This window comes from Macrobrachium rosenbergii, chromosome 56 (assembly GCF_040412425.1).
Source record: "Macrobrachium rosenbergii isolate ZJJX-2024 chromosome 56, ASM4041242v1, whole genome shotgun sequence".
NCBI lineage: Eukaryota > Metazoa > Arthropoda > Malacostraca > Decapoda > Palaemonidae > Macrobrachium > Macrobrachium rosenbergii.
This window is the reverse complement of record NC_089796.1, coordinates 45,403,692-45,431,581: the sequence shown is the minus strand read 5'-3', so window position 1 is coordinate 45,431,581 and position 27,890 is coordinate 45,403,692. Positions and strand designations below refer to the sequence as shown.

General features: G+C 40.2%; 2 protein-coding genes across 4 annotated transcripts in view; one reads left to right on the top strand and one right to left on the bottom strand.

The window, feature by feature from the left end:
* The window catches only part of LOC136836304 (acyl-coenzyme A synthetase ACSM3, mitochondrial-like), a 319,876-nt gene extending 296,197 nt beyond the window's left edge, over positions 1-23,679 (top strand). For all 3 annotated transcript variants that reach the window (XM_067100425.1, XM_067100426.1, XM_067100424.1), the window contains exons 12-13: positions 7,435-7,654; positions 23,383-23,679. In XM_067100425.1, coding sequence (XP_066956526.1) covers positions 7,435-7,654; positions 23,383-23,469 — 307 coding nt within the window. In that variant the 3' untranslated portion in view covers positions 23,470-23,679. The remainder of the gene's footprint in view (positions 1-7,434; positions 7,655-23,382) is intronic.
* The window catches only part of LOC136836303 (protein disulfide-isomerase A4-like), a 142,323-nt gene continuing 137,941 nt past the window's right edge, over positions 23,509-27,890 (bottom strand). Inside the window, exons 11-12 of the mRNA XM_067100423.1 lie at positions 25,097-25,455; positions 23,509-24,811 (exon numbers count right to left, since the gene is read on the bottom strand). Coding sequence (XP_066956524.1) covers positions 24,740-24,811; positions 25,097-25,455 — 431 coding nt within the window. The 3' untranslated portion in view covers positions 23,509-24,739. The remainder of the gene's footprint in view (positions 24,812-25,096; positions 25,456-27,890) is intronic.

The following is a 27,890-nucleotide window of genomic DNA, read 5'->3' as shown; positions in this document are numbered from 1 at the left end:
CTTTCACGGGCCAAAATATTCACTAAATTGGACCTTCTTAAATCTTATTTCCAGGTACCTGTTGCGCCAGAGGACATACCAAAGACAGCCATCATCACGCCCTTCGGGTCCTATGTGTTCGCCTTCTCCACCTTCGGGCTGAGGAACGCCGGGGCCACCTTCCAGCGGCTCATGGACAGCATCCTGGGGACCTAAAATTCTGCGTCTGCTACGTCGACGACATTCTCATATTTTCCAGGTCTCACAGCGAACACCAGAGGCACATCAAAGCAGTCCTCCAGCGCCTCCAAGAAAAACGGCCTGCGTCGTCCGTTTCGACAAGTGTACCTTCGGCGTCCAGAAAGCAGAATTCCTGGGTCACGAGATGTCTCCGACAGGCGTCCGCCCTCTTACATCGAAAGTGGCAGCCGTGAGCCAAGTTCCCGACACCCCCTCCATCAAGGCCGTCCAGGAGTTCCTTGGGATGGTAAACTTCTACAGGCGGTTCATCCCGGGATCGCAGACACCACGGCCCCCTGACGGAAGTCCTAAAAGGTCAACCGAAGTCCCTGTCTTGGGGACCCAGCCAGCAGCAGGCCTTTTCCCTGACGAAGGCCGCCCTCACCAAGGCAACCGCCTTGGCACACCAGGATCCCAAGGCTCCCCTCCAGCTGACGACAGACGCCAGTAATGTTGCCTGCGGTGCTGTTCTGGAGCAAATCATCAACGGCGCCCCAGCCCATCGCCTTCTTCAGCAAGAAGTTCAGTCCCGCAGAGTCCCGCTACAGCACCTTCGACAGGGAACTCTGCGCGATGTACCAGCGCAGTTCGGCACTTCAAGTTCCTCCTGGAGGGGACGCCCTTCACAATCTTCACAGACCACCAGCCACTGGTTCACGCCTTCACGAAGCAGGGGACGCATGGTCTTCCAGACAGCAGCGCCACCTCTCAGCCATAGCCGAATTTACCTGTTCCGTCAGGTACCTCCCCGGCAAGAAAAATCCGTAGCAGACGCCCTCTCCAGAGTCGAGTTGAACGCAGTGCAGCTTGGTGTAGATTACCAGGACCTTGCCAGAGAACAGGCCGCTGACCCAGAAACCCCAGCATACCGCACCGCCATCACATCCCTCAAGTGGCGGGACGTGACCCTCGCCCGGAGGCCCCAGCCTGCTTTGTGACATCAGCACAGGCCAGCCCCCCTTTGGTTCCAGCCTCACGCCGCCAGGTATTCGACATCATTCACGGCCTCTCACCCCCTCCGGCAGGACCACGGCCAAACTGCTTTCAAAAAGTTCGTCTGGCACGGGGTGCAAAGGACGCCACAGCCTGGGCAAAACAGTGCCTGCAGTGCCAGACCAGTAAAGTGGGTCGTCACACGCAGTCGAGGGGTAGGCGAGTTCCCACAGCCAGGGCGCCGCCGCCACATCCACATCGGCGTCGTCGGGCCCTTCCCCATCAGGCGGATCCAGATACCTCCTCACAGTGGTAGACCGTTCGACGAGGTGGCCCGGCCACACCCATGCAAGAAGCCACCGCCAGCGCGTGCGCTGAGGCCCTGCTCTCCAGTTGGGTTGCAGCCGCCGGCCCCGGACCACATCACAACCGACAGGGGCCCCGCCTCTCCGAGTTGTGGTCTGCCCTGGCTCAACTGCTGGGAACCACGCACCACACCACCACAGCGTACAACCCAGCGGCCAACGGCCTGGTTGAACGGTTCCACAGGTCCTTAAAGTCATCCCTCATGGCCCGCTGCACCGCCGAGGACTGGAAACATCAGCTGCCGTGGGTCCTCCTCGGGTTGAGGACCGCCCCAGAGCCGACGGCACCCCATCCGCAGCTGAACAAACCTATGGGGAACCCCTCGTGGTGCCGGGAGAGCTCGTGACGGATGATCGCCACTCCCCATCTCTGCAGAGGCTCCGCGACGTGGCGGCAAGTTCGCCCCTTGCAGGCGCTCATACATCGACAAAGCAACCACCTTCATGCCGCCACAGCTGTCATCCGCCACCCACGTCTTCGCGTCCAGAGTCGACGCCCGTCCGTCCACCACTAACTAAGCCCTACAGGGGACCCTTCCGCGTGCTGGAGCGGAACAGCAAGGCGTTCGGCTGGCACTCCCAGGCAAGAACGACTGGGTTTCCATAGACCGGCTAAAGCCCGCCTTCCTGTCGGAGAGTCCCGGCAGCGACGCAGCACCCCTTCCGCCCAAACGCACTCCAGCACGCCCTCACCCCGCATGCCGCCGCCCCAGGAAGGAACCGCCAAACAGCAGCCTCACAGGCGGGAGGCCCTCAGTTATCTTCAAGGAGCCGCGGCACCCTTCAGCGTCCCAGCAGATACAGGGGATTAATCAGACGCGTCCCTCGTCTTGGGGAGTATTTGTAAAGTCACCAAATCGGCGCCAGGATAGTGTTTGGTAGCGGCGCCATTAATTAAGTCTCCGCTGAGCTTGTTTTCTTTGGTGACTTCCGTTTTCTTCAAGCTCAATTAGTCACGCCTAAAACGTGCCAGGTCACGCATTTTAATCATTTTTACTTTATGGTATTTATACGAATGTCACACATTGTGTATCACATGTTTCTTCATTCACAGGCATCAAGACTGTATCTATGTTGTAGCTCTGTATGTTTTGTATTGTAATTTGTACTCGTTCACTGCATATTATTGTTTATTGTTTCGACCTCAGGTCACAGTCAATTCCATTGTCTCTCACGGCCCGGCGTCAGTCGGCCGCAATATAAGCTGCCTGGATCTGTAATAAAGTAGCAGTAACTTTTACCTGCTCGTTTCTTTGACACCTTACAAATCAAGCAAAGCAGAATAAAAAAAAATTGCAACATACATAAATATGCACTCACACATTCAGTGGCGTCGTGATCTTGGAGTTTTAGTTTCATATTTTTGTGTTTACAATACAGTAATTCATATTTCATTATAGAATATGTACAGTACTGAGAGAGAGAGAGAGAGAGAGAGAGAGAGAGAGAGAGAGAGAGAGAGAGAGAGAGAGAGAGAAAACCGAAATATGTTTACATCGGTAAACAAATGAATCAGGAAACAGCTGTTTTGCAATTTTAAGGGATTTTTAACGTAAAGTATGTTAGTTTACCTTTGTATACCTGTTTTACATTATGTACAAAAATAAGAATAATAATTCCATTAATGCATTTGCTTCTTTTAGCAAGTAAAAGATAATTTTTCTAATTCTTTCGGTAACTGGCTGAATCAGCTGATTTTTAGAACGTAACCATTACAAATGGCGGGATGATAAGTTTTTTTTATACATGTTACAATGACAGTATATCAGTGTAATAATACAGCATAAATGGATTTGGTAAGTAAAATAAGCTTCATTACCATTATCACCGTCGCAAATTTCCCCCCATGACTGGGAAGGTTCTAAGTCCCTGATGGTATGGGACTGGGGTGGTCAGGCCTGAAGGGCACTACCAGCAAACATTGCAGCGAAGGCCCATGAAGATCAGGCAGGGTTTTACAATTTTATTTTTAAAAAAAATTAGACTAATTAAATTTAACATACATTAACACACACGGACCACGTGGTCGGGTACAAGACACAATGCTGAACGCTACAAAAAACCCATGAAACTCAAAAACACACCTCAAAAAGCTACAATTTTGCACAAAACTTATTTCTGAACGGTCAGGCTACACTTTAAATGAACATTAACTATATCAAGCCCCAGATGGCAAAAATGTGAAGGGATTAATTTAGCATACTAAGGAACCGGCTCTTGACTTTAAAATGAACAATTTGGCTGGGGAGGTGACGACATGGAGAGTCGTGGCTTGCCTCAATGTTATACCCTCATGAAAGACGATTTTGCCCCTCTGCATGTCTCACCACCTCGGTTCCCTCTCAAAATTTCTACATAGGTTACTTTACTAAAGAACATACTTGAATTATATAAAAAAGAGCCTCTCTGACATTCCCGACACAGACAACACAGACAATTCGCTGAACACAAATAATAACCAAACATATTTACAGACAAAAGTGAACCACTTAACTCAACTGCCTGCTTACCACTCCACCTCGCTTATCCTGAACACTGTGAAGGATTGTCGAGAAAAACGGATCAATTTTTTCACGACAATCATTATCTTAAATACAGCTGTAACATCCTATTTGGCTTTTGAAAATGGCTACTGAGTGTAACACCTGGATTAGCCTAGGTCTATAGTTTGCACATAGCCTACAAATTTTTATCTTGTGTAAGGTAATACAATATGGTAACAACTGATAAGGAAGTTGTTGTATAAAAATACATTGATGGTCACAAAACCATAGTAGGCTCTAGGTAAGGACAGGTAGGCTATATGCCTACTGAACTGTATCATTTATTAGGGAGAGCAAAAATAGGGGTTGCATTTTTTTTAAAGTGTATTTATGCAGTATAGTTTGTTAGAAACTGGGGAAAAAATTTAGAGAATTGTCTTTTGCATAAAGTTTTCAGTTTACAATGTGATGGTGGTTGTTTGTAAGCATACTGAGTGTTTCCAGTTTTGTGGTATTGACGAGGTTAAGTGAGGAAGGGTACAGAGTTGCCCTTGAACACTCCTAGATTTTTACAAGCTATTGTTCGGATTTCACGCTAATCCGATGGACCCTTGCTCTATTAATTCGGATAATTGAAGGATTACTTATGCATTACCAGTGGAACCTACAAAACTGAGACAGACATAGAAAGCCTAGCATAGTATCATCTATTGAAAAAGAAACTCGCACATCAAGCATAGTTTCTCAGAGACCTCATATCTGAAGCACATTCCATGGTCGGTGAAGACTTTTCCCTCATGTAAGGTGAAAGCCCATGAGATAAGAGCTGTCGCTACTCCCTTAGCGTTTAAGTGGAACTTATCCCTCGCTTCTATCTTGCAATCGACCTTTTGGAAATGCAAATCGATTTTTGCTTCTTATTACTTATGGGATATTGAAACAGTATATGGTCAGTGCAGTACTTTGGGTCCATTTTACTCGGCTGGCATGTTGTTGGGGGAGGAAACATAGGAAGCAATGTCCTTCCTCTTATCTCTTTGCCTTGCATAGGGTGTTGAGTCCTAGGGGAGCCTGGGAGTACAGTATACTGGAGTACCCTCCAGTCTTTTCTTTTTAACGGTTGGGTATTGGTGGTTTTAATATTAATTTTGTGGTTTGTGGTGACCATATTTTTGTTCTGGTTATTTTATATGGTACTGCACCCTGGGCAGGGACATCTTGCATTCTTTGCTAGCCATCAGAATTGGTCCATCGCTGCAAAGCACCCACTGCAGTAGTAGGCTCTCCAGGCTATACCACCTCACCTCTACATGATAAGATGAGTGCCAACCAGAGGCAGTATCTACCTGCAGCAGCTCTTTATCAGGTAAGGAACAACAAACATTGATTCAGTGTTAGCAATCTTCTAATCTCAAATTCATTACCATCAATAATGTTTTGGGGTAGATATGTCCAAGCCTTCCCACCTCCTATCAATGTGGGAATCAGCTATGTAATTACTGGGTAAGTTACTTATATAAAAATGACTTTTTATAATAAAGTTTTATATATACTTACCCAGTAATTACATGATCAGAGCCCGGCTTCCTTCCTCGCATGGACATAAGGGCATAAATAAATTAAGCTCTTTGCTAAGTTGTTTCCCTCTTTCCCTCAAAAGTGGGCAGAGCATGTCACCTACCCCAAAACAAACTAGCGCAACCCGCAAATTTCAAAATTTTAAGCTGCCTAACAAGTGAAACTAATAGCCATGTAATTACTGGGTAAGTACATATAAAACTTTATTTTATTATGAAAATGTCATATTTAGGCTAAAGGCCAAGTGCTGGGACCTATGAGGTCATTCTGTGCTGAAAGGGAAATTGAGAGTAAAAAGGTTTTAAAGGTGTAGCAGGAGGAAAACCTCGCAGTTGCACCACGAAACAATTGTTAAGAGAGGGTGAAAAGTAAGCTAGAAGAAAGCAAATATGGACAGAAGCGTAGTAAAAGTAATGAAATTGGTTGCAGCTAGGGGCTAAAAGGATGCTGCAAAGAACCTTCATTAATGCCCACACTGCACCACATGAGGTACACTGACAGCAAATGAATTTTCTGCATACATAGAAGAGTTGTGTTCATACTAAAGTTCTTATATCTAACCATTGTTTACTACCAGGATCAAAGATTTGCCAGATTTTAAGTAAAATGAATGAATGAAAAATTACTACAGAAAATAAATATTCCTGATAAATAAGACTAACAAATACAAAAATATAAGACTCATGGAATTTTATATCTACAGTATATGTGAGTGAGCATTCTTCCACTGACAACATTGCTACTGCAGTAAAAGCAAGCTCTTGCACTTGAATATCCATGTAAAATCCAAAAAGTTTTGTATTCCAGGAAGTTCTGGATGCTGACTGATTTTATTGCAAGTGCATTTTACATGACTCAGTGCCTCATTTAAGGCACTGACTGACATCTGGTTGTACAAAGACTAAAAGAATGCCATTCACAGGCTAAGAGCTCCAAGGTTGGGTTTGTGAAAGATTGTTTTAATGTTGCATTGCTATATGCTATGATGAAAAGGGAAATTATTTTACAAAGTCATACTTCTTAGAACATGAAAAGATACATTGATGACACACTAGTAAGCCAAATGACCATCAGCAGCAATTTCCACATGGTAAACACGTTGCTCATGTATTTTTCGCATGATAATCAATCCTAGGCCATTGCAGATGGTTGGGTATGTAAGTAATTTGAAACTTTGTTCACCCCCATTCCATAATTTGATAAAACAATACAATATACAGTACTCCCTTATTATACAGTACACACACACAGACCTGCTTTACATTTCCCATTTTATAATAAAAAAGTTGTTCACAAATGATCAGAGAAAGAGGAAATCCTTGAAAGAAATTTTGTCAGAATCTTCAAAATTTTCAGTCTATCAATTATCAAAATTTTAAGGATTTGCAATATATTAAATGAAATCTATATTCACTAAGTAAAAACCGTTTGAGCCAGCCCTGTCAGAGTTACAAATGTTAATTCAGTTGTCTGTTAAAACTATTTGTTGATAGTGCTAACTATAACGATGAACATGGGTAATTCAGTACCTGATGGTGGAGGTGGTAAGTGTTATGAGATTTCATAAGGTTTATAATTTTTATAATTATCATATATAGATCCTTATGTAAAGCTTTATAGTCTTCCTTGATTTGAATGAAAAAATTAATTTTACCTATAAATTAACATCTTCCCAAGCAAGCATTTTCTTTGTCCTATATCAAGGCTGTGTACAGAATACTGTGTAGTATGCTAGTTTTCATTAATGTTATTTTCCAGTGTCTAGTAGTTAAGCATTCTTGCATATTTTTGGTTACTCAGTAGTTTCATGAAACCGAAATGTAACTGAGGAAGACTCAAATTTGTTTTTATTGCAGTTACCGTATAGGGCCTTTTGAAGTAGAATCTGCATTACTTGAACACCCAGCAGTAGCAGAATCTGCTGCTGTGTCATCTCCTGACAGTTTACGAGGTGAAGTAGTCAAAGCATTTGTTGTGTTGGCAAAAGAATACAGGAATCATAATCTCGATTTACTTATCAAAGAACTGCAAGATCATGTAAAAAAGACCACTGCACCATACAAGTATCCAAGAAAAGTAAGTAACATGTGAGTGATTTTTAACTTATGAAGGTTAGATGATAATGAGTGGAATCTATTAAAATGCATGTTTTAAGTTTTAAAGGATTAGCTCTTGATATATATGGTATTCAGTAACAGAACTGTATAGGATGAGGCAAAGGTCTCCATACAAACAAAGAGTTTTTATTTGTTAATTCCTAACATGTTTTCCAATACCAAGTGGAGATGCCACCAGTGCTCCTGCTCACCTATTGGCATTTCTGTTTATGTTGAAATACTATGAGCTTTTTGTTATACAGCTTTTTTTGCATGGCAACTCACTCCCCCATATACAAGTTTAGCCTTAATAAGCCTATAAACATGTATACAGTACACGTTTTACTCTGTGAAGTATGCACCTTTTATTCAATACCCAAGATAAGTTGCTTCATGCTATGATTTTACTTTTTACACTTACTCAACAAGATCCATGTTCATATCTAAACCTTAACCTTTGACAGGAACTGCAGGTAGTTAATCACTAATTGGGCAACACTGAGACCAGTAGGGTGCAGGATTACATAGTGATTTTGCCAGATCAGAGGGTTTAGGTCAGAAAATACTTGTCACTCAAGTGGCTGTGGAATAGAGGAAATAGCTTACATATCCCATGTCAGCGACATCAATTTCCGTTACAGTTATGAAACAATCAGTCATTCTCTTTCATTAGCTGATACCGTCCTCCCTCCAAATCCCCAAATTCATACTGAAAACACCTAGTATGTATAGCTAGTTGTATAGAAAAACTTTTATTAATCTGAAAAAGAGGAGTTCTAGTATTTTTGTTACTGATGTCCGAGGCATTTTAACAGCCAACAACTTGCTTTTTTTTATTTCTAGTGTTTTACATCAGCCGATCTTGCTGTTCACCTTTATGAATCAAAAATACACAATACACCTGCATGCACACACACATACACAATCTTTCTCTCTCTTAAAAGCACCCTTGTTTGTTTTTATTGTGCCAGGTACATCTTATCAACCAACTAAGAGTTTTATTTTTTTATTGCTATTATTTTAAATTAGCTGATCTCAATGTAAATAATTTCATACTGAGAATTCAAATGTATGCAACCCCCTCTCTCTCTCTCTTATTTATGCTGCAGAAATTTTTTGTAAATTAGTTGTAAGTCAGAAGAAAATGCTTTTAAAAGAGTTATTGTATTTTTATTGGTTTTGGGAGCAATTTAGCAACTAAGAGATGTTTTTTTCAATTCCATTGTTTGACAATACCAGGTGTGGTTGATTACCATTACATATCAAGGCTACATATGTTTGGACCTTCCTCTCTCTGTCTCTTTTTCTCACACATGCTTTCTCATTTCTGCAGTAGATACATTTTTGTAAATTAGCTGTAAGTTAGATGAAAATGTTTTAAAAGCTATTGTATTTTTTAAAAATTAATTTTGGGTGCATTTTAACAAACAACTACTGTATTGGGAGTTTTTTTATTTCTATTGTTGTCAGTCAGCTGACATTGCTGTTGGCTCTTGTCAGGCTATTGAGAATATACACAACTCTCTGCCAACACCGTCACTTACACACAGCCCAAATTAGTGCCCAATTAGTGTGGAACTAGATAAATGATTAAGGATTAAGTACCCCTACCAGATTTATAGTATGGATATGTCTTCCCAAACTTTTGGGATCTTAAGGGCTTACTAAAATAGTGATAGAGGCATACCCTGATTTCTGAATATGTATTTGTCCAGGGAAAAATTATATTTACAGTAAACCCCCAGTATTCGCGTTCTCATGGTTTGCAGACTCACGCATTTGCGGGTTTCTCTGTGAAACATATCTAGCCATCATTCGCGGAAAATTCGCCCATTCGCGGTATTTTTCATTGAAAAATATTCTCTAATTACTGTATTTTCATATAATTTTCATGAATAAATGCACTTTTTGTAATAAAACTATTAAAATACTCAGGTATATGTATTTTTACAGGGTTTTTCTTGGTTTAAGCTATCAAAATGGGCAGTTCTAAGTATTTTTAGAGGGTTTTAAGCATTCATGGATTTGACCTATTTGGGGGGTGTGGGACGCATCCCCATAAATACAGGGGTTCACTGTACTCTGTGTAGCCAGCCTAATTCTGCTGAGATGGGATTTTCTGAGGGAGATCTGCTTCAATCAAGCATTCAGAGACCCATGCAGTTAGATGAAAATTCCTTCATCCCTCTTACTTAAGAAATTTTGCAAATTTTGACGATATAATGGCAAGGAAATAAATGGCAAGATATTTATTAGAAGAGCCAAGACATGTATGCCTCACCTCATGCTTGAGGCATCCATAAGGGACACAGGAAGGTGAGGCAGTTACTGGGTGATAACCTTGGCAAGAGCTTCTGTAACTGGAGGATGGTGCCAGCAATTGGTAAAGAACTCTATCATCCTATAAAACTTGTGGAGTTGGGCATCTGTAAGCAGAACATTTTAGGAATTGCCATGGGCTTGTTATTTCCCAGCTATAACATTCACCAGAGGGAAGGTTGAAATCCAAAAAGAATCCTCCAACCTGACCTCTACCTAATGATCTGCTGCAGAGAAACCTTGCTAGGTTTATGCTGTCACATATTGGTAGGTATCACTGAAGAAGGCTTCATCCTTCTAAGCTAGGGAGCTTTGGTAAAATTGTCATCACCCATAAGGTGAAGTTCCAAGTTGCTGCTGAACTTGGCTGTCTTGGTGAGGGTTACTTCTCCAGCTTCAAGACTGTGCAGATGGGTGGCTTCCTCATTCTAGCAAGAATCAAAAGCAGAGACCTGTGAAGAAGTGCAGGTTTGGTAGGGTTCATTGGAGCAAAAATGCTGTCTGTCAGTTTTATGGCAACAACCTTGGTTGCTCTAGAGAAGCATCAGGAGCTAGCATTAGAACCAGAGTTGCCTTTATTCTCTAAAACCAACAACTTCTGGTGTTTAAGGTAGATTGGAAAATCAATTAGGAGGGGAATAGTGGCACTGACCATTTCAATAGCCCCCGTACTTCACCAGCTATGATATTGCTTCCTTTATTTAAAGAGCTTGGTTGTATTTTGTTAAAAGTCTAGTGAGGCTTTGCTGGATAACCTCCACATGTGAAGATCTAACATTCCCAGGTTCCCATAGAATTGTTGAAAGTTTATTGACAAATTAGTTTCTTAGATGTAGTAAGTCTCCTGGGATGTCTACAAAGAGAAACAGAGCATATCAAACCATTCTTTCTATGGCTGAAGAGGAGTTTTTCCCAATGTACAGTGCATTTGATAACCTATCTTGAAGGGTTAGGATTGGTGATGAGTATCATGCCTATAATCCAGGACTGGACATCGTGAGCTTGTCATTCTGAACCTGTTCCGAGGAATCAGGACTGCAAAATTAACAGATGTAGACTCCTCCTACTCTACTTTTGATGAGAAGAGTTTTGGTTATATCCTTTCTAAAAAAAAAAAAATTGGACAAAAGACTGGTCATGAGCATGCTTGTAGTGTGTGTCATCACCTCTCCTCCCAAAACATTGATCCCTATCATTCCTGTTCAAGGAAGAGAGGCACCTGTGCTTAGTCCAGGGGGTGCTTGCCAGTGGGGGAGAGAACAGTCCTCTTTCTGCCCCTCTGAACATCCTGGGACATACTGAGACATCCCCAGGGAGCTATGATGGCTTGCAGTTCAGGGAGTGCACGCTCTCTTCCCTGCATGCTTTACAGGAGTACAAGCATGGGAAGGGTCATGGTTGGCCCTCCTTTCCTAAGAAATTTGTGCAGGTTATCAGTGATAACAATAATTCCACACTGGGGACTGAGCATCAATGAACCCTTGCAGCAGAGATTGGTCATGAGCAGACTTGTTTATAAGGCACTTACACTGCTTATCCTGGACTCATGTACTGAACTACTTGCACTGCCCATGACCACCTGCCCCATTGGAAAGGTGATAAGGTCACTGTAACTCCCAGCAAAAGAATTACAGCCACAAGAAGATTTAGCATTCTTGTAGATGGCTGCCTTCTCCCTACGTTTCCACTGACTCAAAGATTAGGAAGAAGGCGAGGAGGAGAAAAAGTTGGAGCTGGAGATGCAAGAGCAGCAGGAATTGCAGAAAATGGAACATATGTGACTGTGTACTGTACTTGTACTTGGAGGGAAGAGTAGAGGAAACCACAGCTGAAGCAATGGGGTCCATGAAGACTGATCTGAGCAAGGAACTTTGGCCATTGTCAAATGATTTAGGAAAATTTATCAAGGATATCCTGGACCTTCATTGGCTTTGTCTCCTAAGGATACCTTGTAGTAGTAGCAGCAAAGGCCAGGGAGGCAGGGACCAAAGCACAGCACCACTCACAGAGTAGGTTGATTGTATTCTGGTCTGTGTGCACCATTTTTGGACCTATCGAGGGCAGAACAGGCACATTGTATCCCAGCATAAATGGCTCAAGGTAGTCGCAGGACAGTGAAGGGGTCATATTGACAGTATTTTCAGAAGACACTGATAAACTCCATCACCTTCTTAGTTTGAATAACTTTGAAGAATAGGTGAGACACTGTGCCCCTGTGCTGTTTACACAAAGGTTGATCATCGTGGATAGCATAGCCACATTTACAACATTATTACCCAGGACAGTCACTGATCAATGGTGTTTGTACACCAACATACTGAAGTTAGTTCACAAACAAGCCACAATACTCAGACAAAGAAGTACTTGAGTATGCTCCAACAACAGCCATAGTTAGGAGTCCAGTATGTTTGCCCAGCAAGGAAGTTGAAGAAAAAGTGGAATACCAGGTAGGTGGGTGGGTTCCCCACCATTTACTACTCTGCAGCTAATTAACTATCTCAGTTACTGTGCTTCAACAACTGGACCAACTTTCACCTATGGTAATCCATATAATAGACAAAGATTTGTATCCTTGTAGGAATAACTCATTGTTTTCATATACTTTTACACAGAAGTGCTTTGTTTGAAAATATATTTTATTAAAAAAACAGAACCCACTGCTTTGTTTGAAAATATAATTTATTAAAAAAACAGTAAAAATCAGGTGTCCAAGGTAATATCGAGTATTAAAGCCCTGAAATTTAATTAATAGGTTGTACTTCGACAAGGGGCAGTGATCAACCAACCATTCTTATGAGAAGTAGCAGTTCATAACCTGGGAAGACCATACCTCTTATGAATGGAATAGGAATGAACACCCTCCCCCCCATCCCCTTTGTGCCCTTGTTTTTAGACATTTTTGTACAGGATTTTTGAGTTGTTATAAATGAAATATAAAATTTTTAATTAATTTGTATTTTTCATAACTACAAACCTAGAGTTCTTTATGTAGGGGAAAATCTCTAAAAGCTCCAGCTGGAACCAGTTAAAAGTAGAACAAGTGCTTGGCGGCAGCAGGGTCATAGCCAATGGGGAGAGAGTAGGCGAGTCCAACCTCTCTTGTGCCTTGTGACGCACCAGTTATCTTCCATCCCAGGTAATTGTATGAGGGGTGGCATGACGTGGGCCATTCACGCAGAGACCTTTAGGTTTGTAGTTATGAAAAATACATATTGATTACAAATTTATGATTTCTTCAGATATGATATAAACCCCGAAGGTCTTTATGTAGGGGAGACTTACTTTTGGTGGGAGGATAAAGTAAGCTTCCGAACCGACTGGAGGTTCGGCTCACCTGGGCTCACTTCCTGGTCAAATGTAGATCTGTTAAATGAAAAATTACTCAACATCCAGATTACCAGGATTTGACACAATGGGAATACCAGACTACACTGTGTCTAGGAAGCAGAAAAAGAACCTGTAATTGTGAGAGACAACAGAATTAGGTAGCTACCAACCTTGTTCTATTGTCAATTCCTCTCTCCCCTTGTAAAAGAGAGGTTAGGACTAGCTTCTATTTTAGATTTTACAGTATATTGTATAGGAATGATAATTGAAAATAGAATGGTTGCTCACTCACCTGTATCTAGCCAGTTCCAGCAACTGAAGGCTTACATCTCTTCGCTGCCCACCAGAGGAAGAGAAGAAGAAAGGAAAAGGAAGAAAGCCAGTCACCCCATTCACTCTCACTTTCAAGCCAGTATCTTAGGCAAGATACAACCTATCCCACTAGGGACACTGGATGAGCTTGCACAACTTGTTGAGCAGCCACCACCGGACCCAAGGAAAAAAAAAAGTCCAAGGATCTATGGGCCATGTCCCAAAGGTAGAAGGAAGTGAAGGTCGTTTGACAAACCCATGTACCAGCCTTCAATACCCTATGAACTGACAGGTTCTTTTTGAAAGCCCTGGAAGGGCCAAAGCTCCTAACACCATGAGCTCTTGCATGCACTGTATTGGCATCTGCAATTAAATTAGAGAAAGTATTTTCTAACAAAAGTCTTTCAGGTTCACTCTAAGCCTGAGATCTTGAGTCCTTTTGAGATATTTTCATTAACCCTTTAATGGGACCTTACAGAATGTATTTTCTCTGGTTTTCAATTACCAATTTAAGTCTTTAATAGCATAAGAATGATGTTTATTTCAAATTATTATTTCACCAGCTGACACAGAGGGACCCCGATTGAAAAAGTTTTGACAAAGGAAAATCTATTTCTGGAGAGGGGCCTACTGACCCCAACCCACCCCTGTTTTTCATTCACTAAAAAAGTCCATTCAGCACTTATTTCTAGGTAACTCTTTTGATGAGAAAGTTAAATGAAATGCAAGAAGTTACTTTAGAGTCAAGCTCCACTAGATGGAGTGAACCTCGTGGAAAAGGGTGAACTACAAAACACGGAACCTTATCCTATAGAGATTCCCAATGTCAAAAGTCCCAACGTTGAGGTGGTTTTAAGCCGGATTGTCCCAAGGGACTGTTACAAGGCAACACTGTTGCTTCTGATGCACCCACCCCATCTAGAATGATGTTTAACAAAACACCTCAACTGAAAAACAGGGTGGTCACAAAGAGTCTCTCCAGAAATGGCCTTTTTCCTTTGATGGAAAATCCTTTTCTGCTAACTTTCAGGTGTAATACCAACAGAGAAATAAACATCAACTTATGCTATTAAAGACATCTCAGACGTTGTCTGCCAATTCGTTCCTCTGAACCTTAGAATGTATCTGGCATGTAATGAAAATCCACTGAGTGGTCACCGCCCACTCATGTAGCTGAATTGAACAATAGGCTTGTATTAAGGAAATAGTCCCCATTTGTTGAATATGCCACCAATGACAGTAACCCCCTTCATTTTTTTAAACGAGAGGTCCCTCAAAATTGCCACCCTCTCCTGGAAAGCTCCTGTAGGGAGAGAAACTGGGCTTTAGAAACAGGCCTTGATAAAAAGTTCCTTTCTTGATCCCCACCTGAAAATGAGGTCCTTCAATTGTAGATAGAAACCCTCGTTTGGGTGAGAGAACAGAAGGAACTCTGGAGAGGGTGAACCAAACTTATTGGTTCCGTCAGGTTCCTGTCAGTCCAGCCAAAATAACTAGAAGTATGTCTCACTTAAAAATTTTGGGTCTTCCCCAACAAGGAAAGGAAGAACAAGATGATTGGGACCAAAACTAACTTTCAATCCATTAACCCAAAGACCAGGAAACCCTGTGGACAAAAATGTCTCCCCTAGACGAACACAGACCTTAGGGATGAGTTAGACCCTGTGAGTCTGGTTCCAACAAAACACTTTCAAAAATCACAGCACGCTTCAGTTTTTAAAAACTATTAAGAGTTCATTTTGGCTCACTTTTTTGAACATTGCCTGTAGTTTAGTATGCAACCATTTCAGAAATGAAAAAATATCATTATCATATATAAATATTGGAATATATGACAAAGACCAAAAAAAATTGGATATAATTGTATACAAATGACGCTGGCAAAGTTTATAAAGCTAATGAGTTAATTTTTTTGTTGTATTGTACACTAAATTGGTCGATGAGTTTTGGTATATAACAAATTTTAAAACAATCAAAGGGGCACAGAGAAAATATTATCAGCAAAATGATGCATGAATCACTTCCTGAGAGGAACGTCGAAAGAAAATGTTTTTTCAAAAGAATTCACCATAAATCGAAATATTGTACAAAAGAATTCCCATTTGTTGAGAAATGAAGCTAATTGATTGAATATTACAAAAATGTAAGTGTTTTAGTTTTTAAGATTAAGAGTTTTTTGACCATTTTTTTGTCATTGCCTGAGTTTAGTATGAACCATCAGAAATGAAAAAAATTTTTCTATTTATCGTGATTTATATGAAAATATTTCAAATACAAATGATAAAAAACGCTTAAACCAATGAGTTAATTTTTTTAGTTGTATTGTACAGGAAATTGCGATGATTTTCATATAAAAATTTTAAAACGACTAATATAAAACAGAGAAAATATTATCACAAAATGATGAATTTCGAGATGTTCGGACGAGTTAACAGCAACGGACGTAAGAAAATGTTTTTTAAAAATTCACCATAAATCGAAATATTGTGCTAGAGACTTCCAATTTATTGAGAAATGAAGGTAAACGATTGAATATTACTAGAATGTCAGAGTTTTAGCTTACAATTCTGTTTTTTTGACCATTTCGGTCGAGTTAAAGTTGACCGAAGGTTGAAATTTTTCAGTTATCGTGATTTATGTGAAAATATTTCAAAATTGATAAAAGCTACAACCATGAGTTTATTTTCTGTTGTATTGTACATGAAATTGCGCACATTTTCATATATAAAACTTTATGTAACGACTAATATAAAACGATGCAAACATTACGACAACATGACGAAAGAATTTCTGAGATGTTCGGCGAGTTACGAGACGCAGACGTAAGGAAAAAATTTTTTTCAGAAATTCACCATAAATCGAAATATTGTGCTAGAGACTTCAAGTTTGTTGCAAAATGAAGGTACATGATTGAATATTACTAGAATGTAAGAGTTTTAGCTTATAATTGCGTTTTTTTACCATTTCAGTCGAGTTAAAGTTGACCGAAGCTTGAAATTTTGGCAGTTATTGTGATTTATATGAAAATATTTCAAAACTGATAAAAGATACAACCATGAGTTATTTTCTGTTGTATTCTTCATGAAATTGCGCACATTTCCATATATAAAACTTTATGTAACGATTAATATAAAACAGTGCAAATATTACGACAACGTGACAAGAATTTCTAGTGTGGACGTAAGGAAAAGTTTTTTTCAAAAATTCACCATAAATCGAAATATTGTGCTAGAGACTTCCAATTTTGCAAAATGAAGGTAAATGATTGAATATTACTAGAATGTAAGAGTTTTAGCTTACAATTGCATTTTTTGACCATTTCGGTAGAGTCAAAGTTGACCGAAGGTTGAAATTTTGGCAGTTATCGTGGTTTATATGAAAATATTTCCAAACTGATAAAAGCTCCATGGGTTGTATTTTGCTGTATTGTACATGAAATTGCGCACATTTTCATATATAAAACTTTATGTAACGGCTAATATAGAACAGTGCAAAAATTACGACAAAATGACGAAAGAATTTATGAAATTTTCGGCTGAGTTACCACCCGTGCGTAAGAAAAAAGTTTTTTTCAAAAATTCACCATAAATCGAAATATTGTGCTAGAGACTTCCAATTTGTTGCAAAATGAAGGTACATGCTTGAATATTACTAGAATGTAAGAGTTTTAGCTTACAATTGCGTTTTTCTACCATTTCGGTCGAGTCAAAGTTGACCGAAGGTTGAAATTTTTTGTAGTCGACGTACGGTACGTCCACTCGGCACCCAACAGACAATTTTAGTCGACGTATGATACGTCCAATAGGCGTTTAAGGGTTAAAGAGATCAAAGGTGGAGACGTCCGTGAGGAACGAGCTTCTTCAGGGACTACAGGTGACCTAGAATGATCTGCCACCGATGTGCTGGTTTTTTGTGTCTGAAAGGAAGGACTGTATGATGATCTTGAACATGCCAAAGCGTGGCTCTGATGGAAAGACCCTTGCCACTGCTATGTCCATTAGCATGCCCAGGTAGAGAGATCTTTGGCTGGGAATAAGATTTGACTTCTCCAAATCTATCACTATTCCTAAGCTGTGAGTATATGGTCTCTATCTTGGATCAAGCATTTACCTGAGAACTTTGACTTCTCCAAGACCAGCCTAAGCTGGTGGTCTCTATCTTGGTCATCTCAAAACTCCGACCAGCCAGGTGTGAATGAGCCAAGATTGAAAGCCAAGATTGAACACTCTTGTGAACACCTTGTGGGGCAGTAGAGAGGCCGAAGCAAAGCACTTTGAATTGAATTGATACACTGTCTCTCCCAGAACGAAGCGAAGGAACTTGCGAGATGATTGGTGGATTGGGATCTGGAAGTATGCATCCTTCAGGTCTATCGTCAGCATGAAGTCGGACTTCCTGATAGCTACTAGAACTGTGCGGAGCAGTTCCATCTTGAACCATACCTTCCTGATGAAAATGTTCAGGGAAGACCAGTCTGTGACTGATCTCCAATCCCCTGATGCTTTTGTAACTAGAAAGACCCGGCTGTAGAAACCTGAGGATCGATCCTTCACAACCTCCAGGGCTCCTTTTTCCATCTTTTTCTCCACTTCTTTCCAGGGAGCCAGATCCTTCAGCGAGCCATGAATGTAAGTTCATGGCTCTCCCTTCGGAGAGAGGAGGGGGAAACTCGAAGGGGAGTAGATGTCCCACCCGCAGAACATCTACTACCCAGGTCTCTGCTTTGTGCTGCTGCCTTGTTGCCCAGTGACTCACCAGGCAACCCTCCCCCCACCAACGGCAGTGAGTGGGGAGGGGCACCCACTCTAGCATTTTCCTTGTCTAGCCTTGCCTCTGCCTCCTCTCCCGGGTCTGGAAGAACAGGTGCCAACAAAATCTCCCTGCAGGGATTTTGCCTACAAAACCTTCCATCTAGTCAGGTTTAGAGATCAGTACGAATAGCTGATGAAAGTGATCACTTGCGCGATGGTTCTGATTCAAAGTGGTATTACTACAGTGGACTGTTGCCTATTTGCAATTCCGGATTCCCAGCTTCACCTATTCGTGGATTTCTCTGGAACATAAGTATCATCTTCATGACTAAATGCACTTTTTGTGATAAAACTATTAAAATATTCAGATATAAGCATTTTAGAGGGTTTTTTGGTGTTTTGAACTATCAAAATAGGCAGTTATAAGTGTTTTTAGAGGGGTTTTAAGTATTCACTGATTTTAGCTATGCAGGGGGGGGTTAGTGGTATACCTCCCCCGTGAATACCAGGGGTTGATTGTTTTCCCTTTATTATAGTCGAACCCTGGTATTCACGGGGATGCGTACCACTAACCACCTCCACCGGCCCCCCCGCAAATAGCTAAAACCCGCTAAAACTTTAAACCCCTCTAAAAATGCTTCTAACTGCCTATTTAGGTGGCTCAAAACACAAAAAACTCTCTAAAAATGCTTATACCTGAATATTTTAATAGTTTTATCACAATAAATGCATTCAAGTACAAAAATTATATGATAATACAGTAATTTGTTAATATTTCTCTATAAAAATACCGCGAATAGGCACATTTTCTGCAAATGTTTTTATGTTCCACAGAGAAATCTGTGAATGGGTGAAGCCGTGTATCCAGAATCGCAAATAGGCAGGGGTCCATTGTACATGTCTTTTTATTATTGAGGAATACACTACATGTTACGTTTAATAAATTAATTATGGAACAAAGAAATTTGCTTACAGTAACGTAGTTAAAATCTTGAGATATCTGAAGAGTACACTCCTTGGTGAGGCCAAGTGACACGCCATTAGTTCACTTATTTTCTAGACTTCACATGGATTAAATGTGTTCTTGTGTGTGTCGTGTTTTACGCAGGCAACCGTCTAGCTAGATTGGCCATGAAGCCTTAGGTAATTGTAGTGTTTTTGATCAAATTTAATCCATGCCTAGCTTAGATTTTGTATTGACTTGCAACATAACGAAATAACATTAGTGAACCTGATGGGTAAGATGTAGGCTCGATTAAATTGCGATGTCAGTGATTTTGTGGGAACTTAACGTAACTTTTGCACCTTGACTTCAGCCCCCACGTACTCCAGAATTCGTCTTTTGTTCTTTGTTCAGTTCATATATTAGCGAACTTAACATAAGTTATCAGTAGCCAAAACCTACATTACTGTACTTCATTATGAAACGAAAGTGCTAAGTATCTCGGTGTATATCCCCATCTGTGATTTTTGTTACTTTTATGTATTCACATATCTTGCTTGATGACTTCGTCAATAAATTTCTTCATAAACCCAGCTTTAGTTTGAATTAGTGTAAAGTTATTGTAAATTTGCCTATATTTTTGCATATTAACGTAATATTACATAGTTTGGGTATATTTTTTGTACTATACGTTATTTTTGTAAATAAAATTAAAAAATGGAATAGTGTTTGGTGTTGCTGCCATCTTGTGCTGGTTCGAAGCCATTGTCTATTGACTGAGTATCCCTGCCCAGAACAACAGGCGTGAATCAGTGTAAGCTGAGCTATTGTCAAGGCAAAATTCTTGACAACAGAGTTTAAAGGGACGCTGCTGAATAGTTTTCTTCGCAGGGGTAGAAGAACACTGGCAACCTCTACGAGGCCCGGTCGTGGTTTGGGATCTCTTAAATGGAGAGTAGGAGGCAGCCTGAGGTCTTATGTCTGGCTACATTGGAGCATGAAGGGCCAGAAAACCTATTCACAGCTTGATGGACCAGACGGTCATTGTTGTCCTCTCTACGTCTGTTTTCTGCTCCTCTCGACCTGTTCCTTAGGAAAAAGTGACGAAGATCTGTTTCTCACTGCTAAGGTAGAATCAGGGCCAATGAATCTGGATAACTTAAAAAGGCAGCGTATCTTCTTTTAAATAACCAACTGGCCCACACATTCGCTGTTAGATGAGCCAAATACAAGATGGTCTTGCCACCAGACTGCAGAAGCCTAATGAAGGTAGCATGCTGTTGTCGACCAAAGATCAAGCCATGAAACCACTTGGAATGCCAAAGACGCTGTCAACTCCACTGAGGTTGCCTCTTGATGTGTAAAGGATGGGCCCCTCTGCCTTGATGTGATCTAAAGAAAGACCAGGGCCTATGCGGACAGAGTCCAGATCTACCTGTCTTGATTATAATGCAATGTAAGGGGTTGCATAAAAAAATCTGTGTCATGTAAGAGGGTGAGGGAGTATCTTAAATCACCTGCCAGATCGTAGAGAATTGTCTTGTCTGGAGACATAAGAATCAACTTGGTTGAGAACACTATCTGCATGAATGGAACATGTAAGCCCAATGATGCCTTAGTCTCTCTCTTGGGACCAACAAGGGCTTCGATTCACGAAGGAAAATTTGAAGTGGTAGCTGCATTCTCTTCGGGTAGACCGTTGTATCCATGAATGAGTTCCACTTCTGCATATGTTGTCAACAGTTCTTGGTTATCTGCATCTAGAGGGAGAAGGCCTTCTGCTTCCAGGGCATGAAACTCTCAATCCAACCTGTCAGGCAAAGGAGCGGAATCATTTGCATTCTTGTTGATCACTGGAGCATAGGAATGATCAGGGCCCAGGGCTTTCTTGGGGATATACTGTTCAACCAAAGGAGCAGGGACCATCTTGATCATGGTCCCGTCCACGAGAACGAGGGCATGGACTGACAGATAACAGCCTAGGTTGAATCCGTGACATTAAGTGACTCTCATGATGTGGAGAATAGTCATGGCCGCGCGAGCGAGATTGTGGGTTGCGTGGAGAGTAGTCATGTCCGCATGATTGAGAACATGGATTACGTGGAGAGTAGTCATGGCTGTGCAAGCAAGCCAGAGGGCTTCTTGTCTTGAGAGAGGAATATTCCCAATCATGAGAACATTCCCTCAGGGGAGCTATAGACTTCATAATGGGAGCTTTGTCATCCTTCTTAACGGCTGTGGTCTTACAGCTCGTACCAGCGGAAGAAACGAAATGACCATAACTTCTTGAGGAGAAGCTCTATCTGTAGGTCTCTGGCCCTCGGAGGGGACTTCTCTTGGTGAGTGCATTACTGCTCAAAAATCAAGAACTGGGCAATGAACGTCAGCAGCTAAGGCAGATGATGTGCGGCCATGACCCTTGACAGACTCACGGCAGTCTGAAGCCTCTACATGGCTGAGATTAGCCAACCGAGACACAGCTGAAGTAGATGGACAGTTGGTCTTGCTTCCAGGTGAAGGGGAGATGGAAAGTCTGTGGATCTGTTTGCGAGGAGGGGCAACAGAGTTTTTTTTCCCTTCAACGCCTATATGGAATGGATTGAACCGACTATGAAGGCGATGCATGAGAAGAAGACAACAGCGAGGGAGGAGATCTATGACACCTTCTCAAATCTGAGCAGCCAAGTCTCTTCAGAAGAGGACCCTCGAGTCTCTCCAGAAAGTCTTGAACAAAGGAGTTGGGAGGAGCAGATGTGAGAGGCCCCAGTGTGGGAAGTGATGGAAGAGGCACGGCTGACAAAGGAACAGTGTAGGCCGAGGCTGACACAACTGTAGACACGCAAGCAGACGTCACACTGAGATGAGGGAAGAAGCTGGAAGACAGGTGGGGGGGGACAGAAGATCCCCAATATGGGGCTCCCTTGGTAGGCCTAAAGACAACCCGCACTTGTTCAGCTTCTCTGCATCCAAGCCTGAAACAGCAGTACACGGGGGAGCCGCTTCCCTCCTAGCAGGAAACGGGCAGCTAAAGCAAGCACAAGGTCTCCTGAACCCCTCCTCGATTTATCTAAAGACGAAGTAGTAGATGAATGAGAAGGGGTAAAATCTTCCTTAAGAAGAAGATGCAATGAGAGGCAAATCTGGTAAAGGAGAGAAGGAACAAGAAGGAATGGCAGCATTGGCAGTCATTGAAAGCAAGAAGCCTTCCCATTGCAAAGCAGCTGGCTTCCTCTTGCATTTCTTTACCAAAACACTTCCATTGCTCAGGAGACCAATCATGAAACTCAGAACAAGGGTTACTTACGTTGCAATCATTAGTCCGGCATCTGCTAAACATGTGAGGATCAGTATCACAAGAGGCTAAATAACAAAAGCAAAGATTGTTTACCTACCCCCGGGCATCTTCTCTGAGACAAAGCCTTCTTAGGTGCATCAAGCATTTGCATAAAAAAAAACACACACACACAGAACAAATGTGTAGATAGGGCAAGAAGTGCATAATAAACCGGCCTCCATGCGATATAAGTCAGCGCATGGCTTGTGAAGAAGACAGATAGGAGATGACTGGCGAGTCACAAGGCACAAGAGGGGTAAGAGAGGTCCGACTCTGCCTACTCTCTCCCCGCTGGCTATCACCCTGCTGCCACCAAACCCTTGTTCTATTTTTAATTGGATCCAGCTAGCTTTTTCAGAGATTTTCCCCTATGTAAAGACCTTCAGAGCTTGTATCTTAAATGAACAAAAACAAATTTTCCAAAAAATTCTTAGTTGAAAACTTAGACATTTGCCTTAGAATTCTTGGTGGTATATGGTATGAGCATAAGAGAAAGTTTATTATTAATATATTCTGTTATAATTTCCTTTTACACTAATGGATCTTATTTTAAACAAAGGATAGCCTGGATATTTATTTATAGGTTTTTCTTTTAAATGTTAGTTTAACCTTAGTATTTATATTATCAATGAATGTTGATAATATATATTAACTTTCATTGAAAATTCAAACCTTAACTTTATTATAAAAATCAGTTACAGACCATTTTACATTTTCTTCAGGTTGAGTTTGTTGAGTCTCTTCCAAAAAACATCAGTGGAAAAATACGGCGAGTGGTACTGAGGAACAAAGAATGGGGAAAGTCTTGATATCTTGATATTTTACGATAATGGTAATAAAACAGGTAATTCCCACATTTCTCTTTATTACAAAATCATGACATACTAAAAAAATCATGAAATTACCACAACCAGACTTGTGCAGTACAGCAGAAGTGAATACAAACCAATGAGTTTTAATGTTTTGAATATTTTCTAGCTCTTGTAAAACAATCATATGAAATATATGAAATTTCACAATCTGTAATTTTATTTTTCCTACCCTTACAGTTAGAGAATTATTAGTTTTCATTTTTTCATAATGGACAGCATAGATGCTATGCAGCTTCTAATGCATGGTTGTGAATTTAGAACAGTTTTTGCCAGTAAGGTTTCATTAAGCCATTCTATTAATTTTCTTGAATCTTCTTACTGACAGTAGTAGTATGATCTTTCACTGACAGCAAGATTCATATGGAATGTTTATGAACTGCCTTAGTAAACTGAGAAAATTTTTCAAATTCTATTTAAAGTAAATGCTTTGATTCTATTAAAAAAATCCTGAATAGTTTGGAATCACCATCAAAATATATACCACCTGACTAGCACATAAGCAAACTTCTAAACTAGCCAGTATGAATTTGGTTAGTAACTGATTCATCACCAACAACAAACATCCAAAGAATACTGTTTTAATTTACCTAATATCACAGGAAACATTGATCGTACTTTGGTTTTACAGGATAAAAGTAATGGGTTGTCATGGCATGAATGAAAAACAATGGGGAAAATGTACATCCATGATACATAATAACAAGTTATTCTTATAAAAGATACACAGACTTTAAGTACAGATTTTGTGTTTCAAAAATAAAATTTTGTTCAATAATAACTGTAATCAACAGGCTGGAGGGCAATTATGTTGAGCATGTCAGTTAACTGATTAAGTTTATAGTAAAGGAATATAAACAAGCTGTAAACTATACAGATTCCCACTTTCTTACATAATCTAAAGTTTAGTTGTCACAGCATAAGGGAAAAATTAGGAACAACCTTGCATAGCCCTCTCATAAACAGAGGCATGGATTTAATAATACATGTATCGTTAAATTATGAAATCTTTCAAACCAAGGACGGGACTAAAAGGATAAGTGCTAACATTAGTAAAACTAGAGTTATTAACATTAATGCTTTGTGCTATAAAACTCCATTGACTCCATTGTCAGGATTACTTTTGTACCTTAAAATTTAATTGAAACTTTGGAGAATTAGTTAATAATTCTTAGAAATATTCTATTCACCTATTACTAAGAAACAGCAGCTATAATTCATCTTTTCCATTGTTTCCTAGCTCTTCATCACCAAATATTGTAGCCTCTTGAGCAACAAAATCCTAGGGGTAAAAGAAAAAAGAAATTATGAAATGTGTATGCCCAAACAACAAGTTAATAACATAAATAATGCTAATATAGCTCCTAATTACTTATAGAAATTCTAGGAATATATATAGCTTTGAAACCAATACAGACCTATATTTTACTAATCATTCACAATTTGGCAAGTAAAATATCTTTGACTTCTGTTAATTACTATAAAAAATATGGTCAGTCTACCTTGATCAACTCTCTATTTTGACAACTTTCTGTTTTTTACTAAAACTTGAAATTCTCTCTCTTACCTTCATTGTTTTAAATGATCTTTCTCCAGTAAATTGTATGGGGTTGTCCTTTTCCCCTGCCTTTAAAAAGTATATGGTCGGAAAACCTTCTACCTTAAAAGAGCTTGGGACATCATTGGCAGATGCATCCATCTTGGCAACCACAACATCAGGGTTAGAATTTGCAAGGTGCTTGGCAAGCTTTTTGTACACTGGCTCAAGTTTCTTGCAATGACCACACCAGGGAGCATAAAATTCAATTAAAACATCCTTCTTTGATTTCATAACTTCATCCTCAAAACTATTTGCAACAACCACTCGAACAGGACCCTCCTGTCTTTTGGGTATTGGTTGAGATTTCAAAAACGGTTTCAATCTGCCTGCAATAAAGAGCACCATTTAGCTTACAGATTGTGTAAATCAAATTCTAAATCAAGATATTTTACACAATTTTTAAGAAATTCCCTTTTGATCATGTAAATACCCTCCGACATTTCCTTATGCTTTGGTTTTAAAAGGTTGAATTATTCTTCTTCACTAGATGAAACCTACTGATATGGAAGGTGAAATCTATTGATATGGAACAAGTCCACAGGGCCACTGACTTGAAATTCAAGCTTCCAAAGAATATGGTGTTCATTAGAAAGTAGTAAGAGGACGTAAAGGGATATACAGAAAGAAGAGATCTCACTTATTAAAAAAGAAAAAATAAATAAATTCACAAATAGATAAAAATGTATTAAAATGCATAAATAGTATTAGGGTAGTAATGCATTGCATCTTCCCTTGAACTTCTCAAGTTCCAATTGCACGACATATTCTGGGAGGCTGTTCCACAGTTCAACGGTGTGAGGAATAAAGGACCTCTGGAACTGAAAGTGTGACAGCAAGGCACATTTACTGCACATTGGTGCTGCTGTTCAACAAATCTGGTTGCTCTTGGCAGATAAAGGGGATCAGGGACCAATTGTGAATGTGAAAGATCTCTGTTGAAGTACAACTTATGAAAAAGTGACAAACAAGAAACCATCCGTCAATGGTCCAAGTCAAAACTGCTACTATTAGGAAATAGAAGCTTACCACCATGAACAACTCTATCTAAAAGAGATAAATCTCTGGCAGAAGCAGACATCTACACCAGAGAATAGTATTCTAGTAAGGAAGTACAAATGACCTAAAACATGTTGCACTGATTTTATCACTGTTATACATATATGAGGCTTTACGAACAATACCTAACTTTTGTGTGGTATTGGAAAATCTGTACGAGATCTTCTAATCAATAGTGTTTTCGTTTTACTGGAGTTCGGCCTCATACCCCACTGACTACACCATTCCCTGATCCAGTCCATGTCCTCATTAAAACTGAGAGCAGCTTCATTTCTCATAAGTGGAGACTTTACTACACCCACAAGTGTTGCATCATTGGCATACTGAAAAACCTTGTTTTCCAGTCCAACAACCATATCACTTGTATATACTAAAAATAGCAGTGGACCAAGAACACTGCCCTGTGGAACTCCAAACACAATAGGTCTTGGTTCACTTAAGATCCCATCCACAGCAACTCACTGCTGCCTACCTGTAAGGAAATCTTGAAGTAATCTTAAAACTTAGTACATTTATTAAAGATTTGTCATTTATTTTATATATATTAAGTATATATTTTTAAATATAAAATATTTATAAATAATTTTTATGGTTTTTATTTAATATTCACCTTTTTGTTATCCATCACATCATTAATTTATATGTTTCATCCTCATCACTGCGCTGAATAATCCTGATGGGTTCCGGTGCTTGGTCTTCAAGACCTAAATTTCGTAATCAATCAATCAATCATTAACACCCACTCAAAAGATTCTGAAATTTATATATAGGTGCCTTGTAATTTGCTAAACTGAAAGCAGCACTAAAATTATTTGAATTACTCTGCATTCAAAACCCTTATTAAGTTCCCTTGCAAATGGCATGTTGTGTCTAAAAGAGGATCACTGGTACCTAACTGCTTCCTTATGCATACTGACTATTAGCTAACAATCCTTTGGATTCCACATATGTATATAGTGACTTAAAAATAAGTTTTTCAGCCACTTTGGAGAGCACAGGGAGACTAGAGAGTTATGCAGTCTGAAGATATGCCACTCTTTGGAACAGGCATTATATTACTAAGCTTGCACTCATCCGCAAAGATACTACGTCGGCATAAACATCTATAGAATCTACTAATCTTGGGAGACAACACCCTATCTTCTCCACCCCAGCTATCAAGATTATCCAGAATTTTCTTAACATCCCTAGAACAAAATGCACATTTTATAAGAATGGGTTCAGGGTTACAAGTATCAGGGAGAGGGACATCCTCAGCTGATTGCTTAGCTTCAGAAGCTCAAAGCAGTTCAGCCTTTTCCCTAGGGCCAGTAACCAATCTAACATGATCTGTTAGTAGTGGTGGAATGGGAGACAAGCCTGACCCAAAGATAGATGATGCCAATTTGGTCCACCACAGATGCAGCCGAGTAATAATTCCTTCAAGTTTCCTCTTCAAGGAACTATTGTAATTCCTCTCGGCTGTATGGTACATTCTATTCACATCACGGTGAGACTCAAAAATAATGGTGTACAGTGGGTCCCTGGTAATTGCAGAGGTTAGGGACCATAACCACCCGCTTTAACAAAAACTTGCGATAAGTTGGAACACCCGTCTAAAAATGCTTGTAACTGCCTGCTTCAATAGGTCAAACACCAAAGAATCCCTCTAAAAACACTTATAACTACCTATTTTAATAATTCAAACACCAAATATACCTAAACT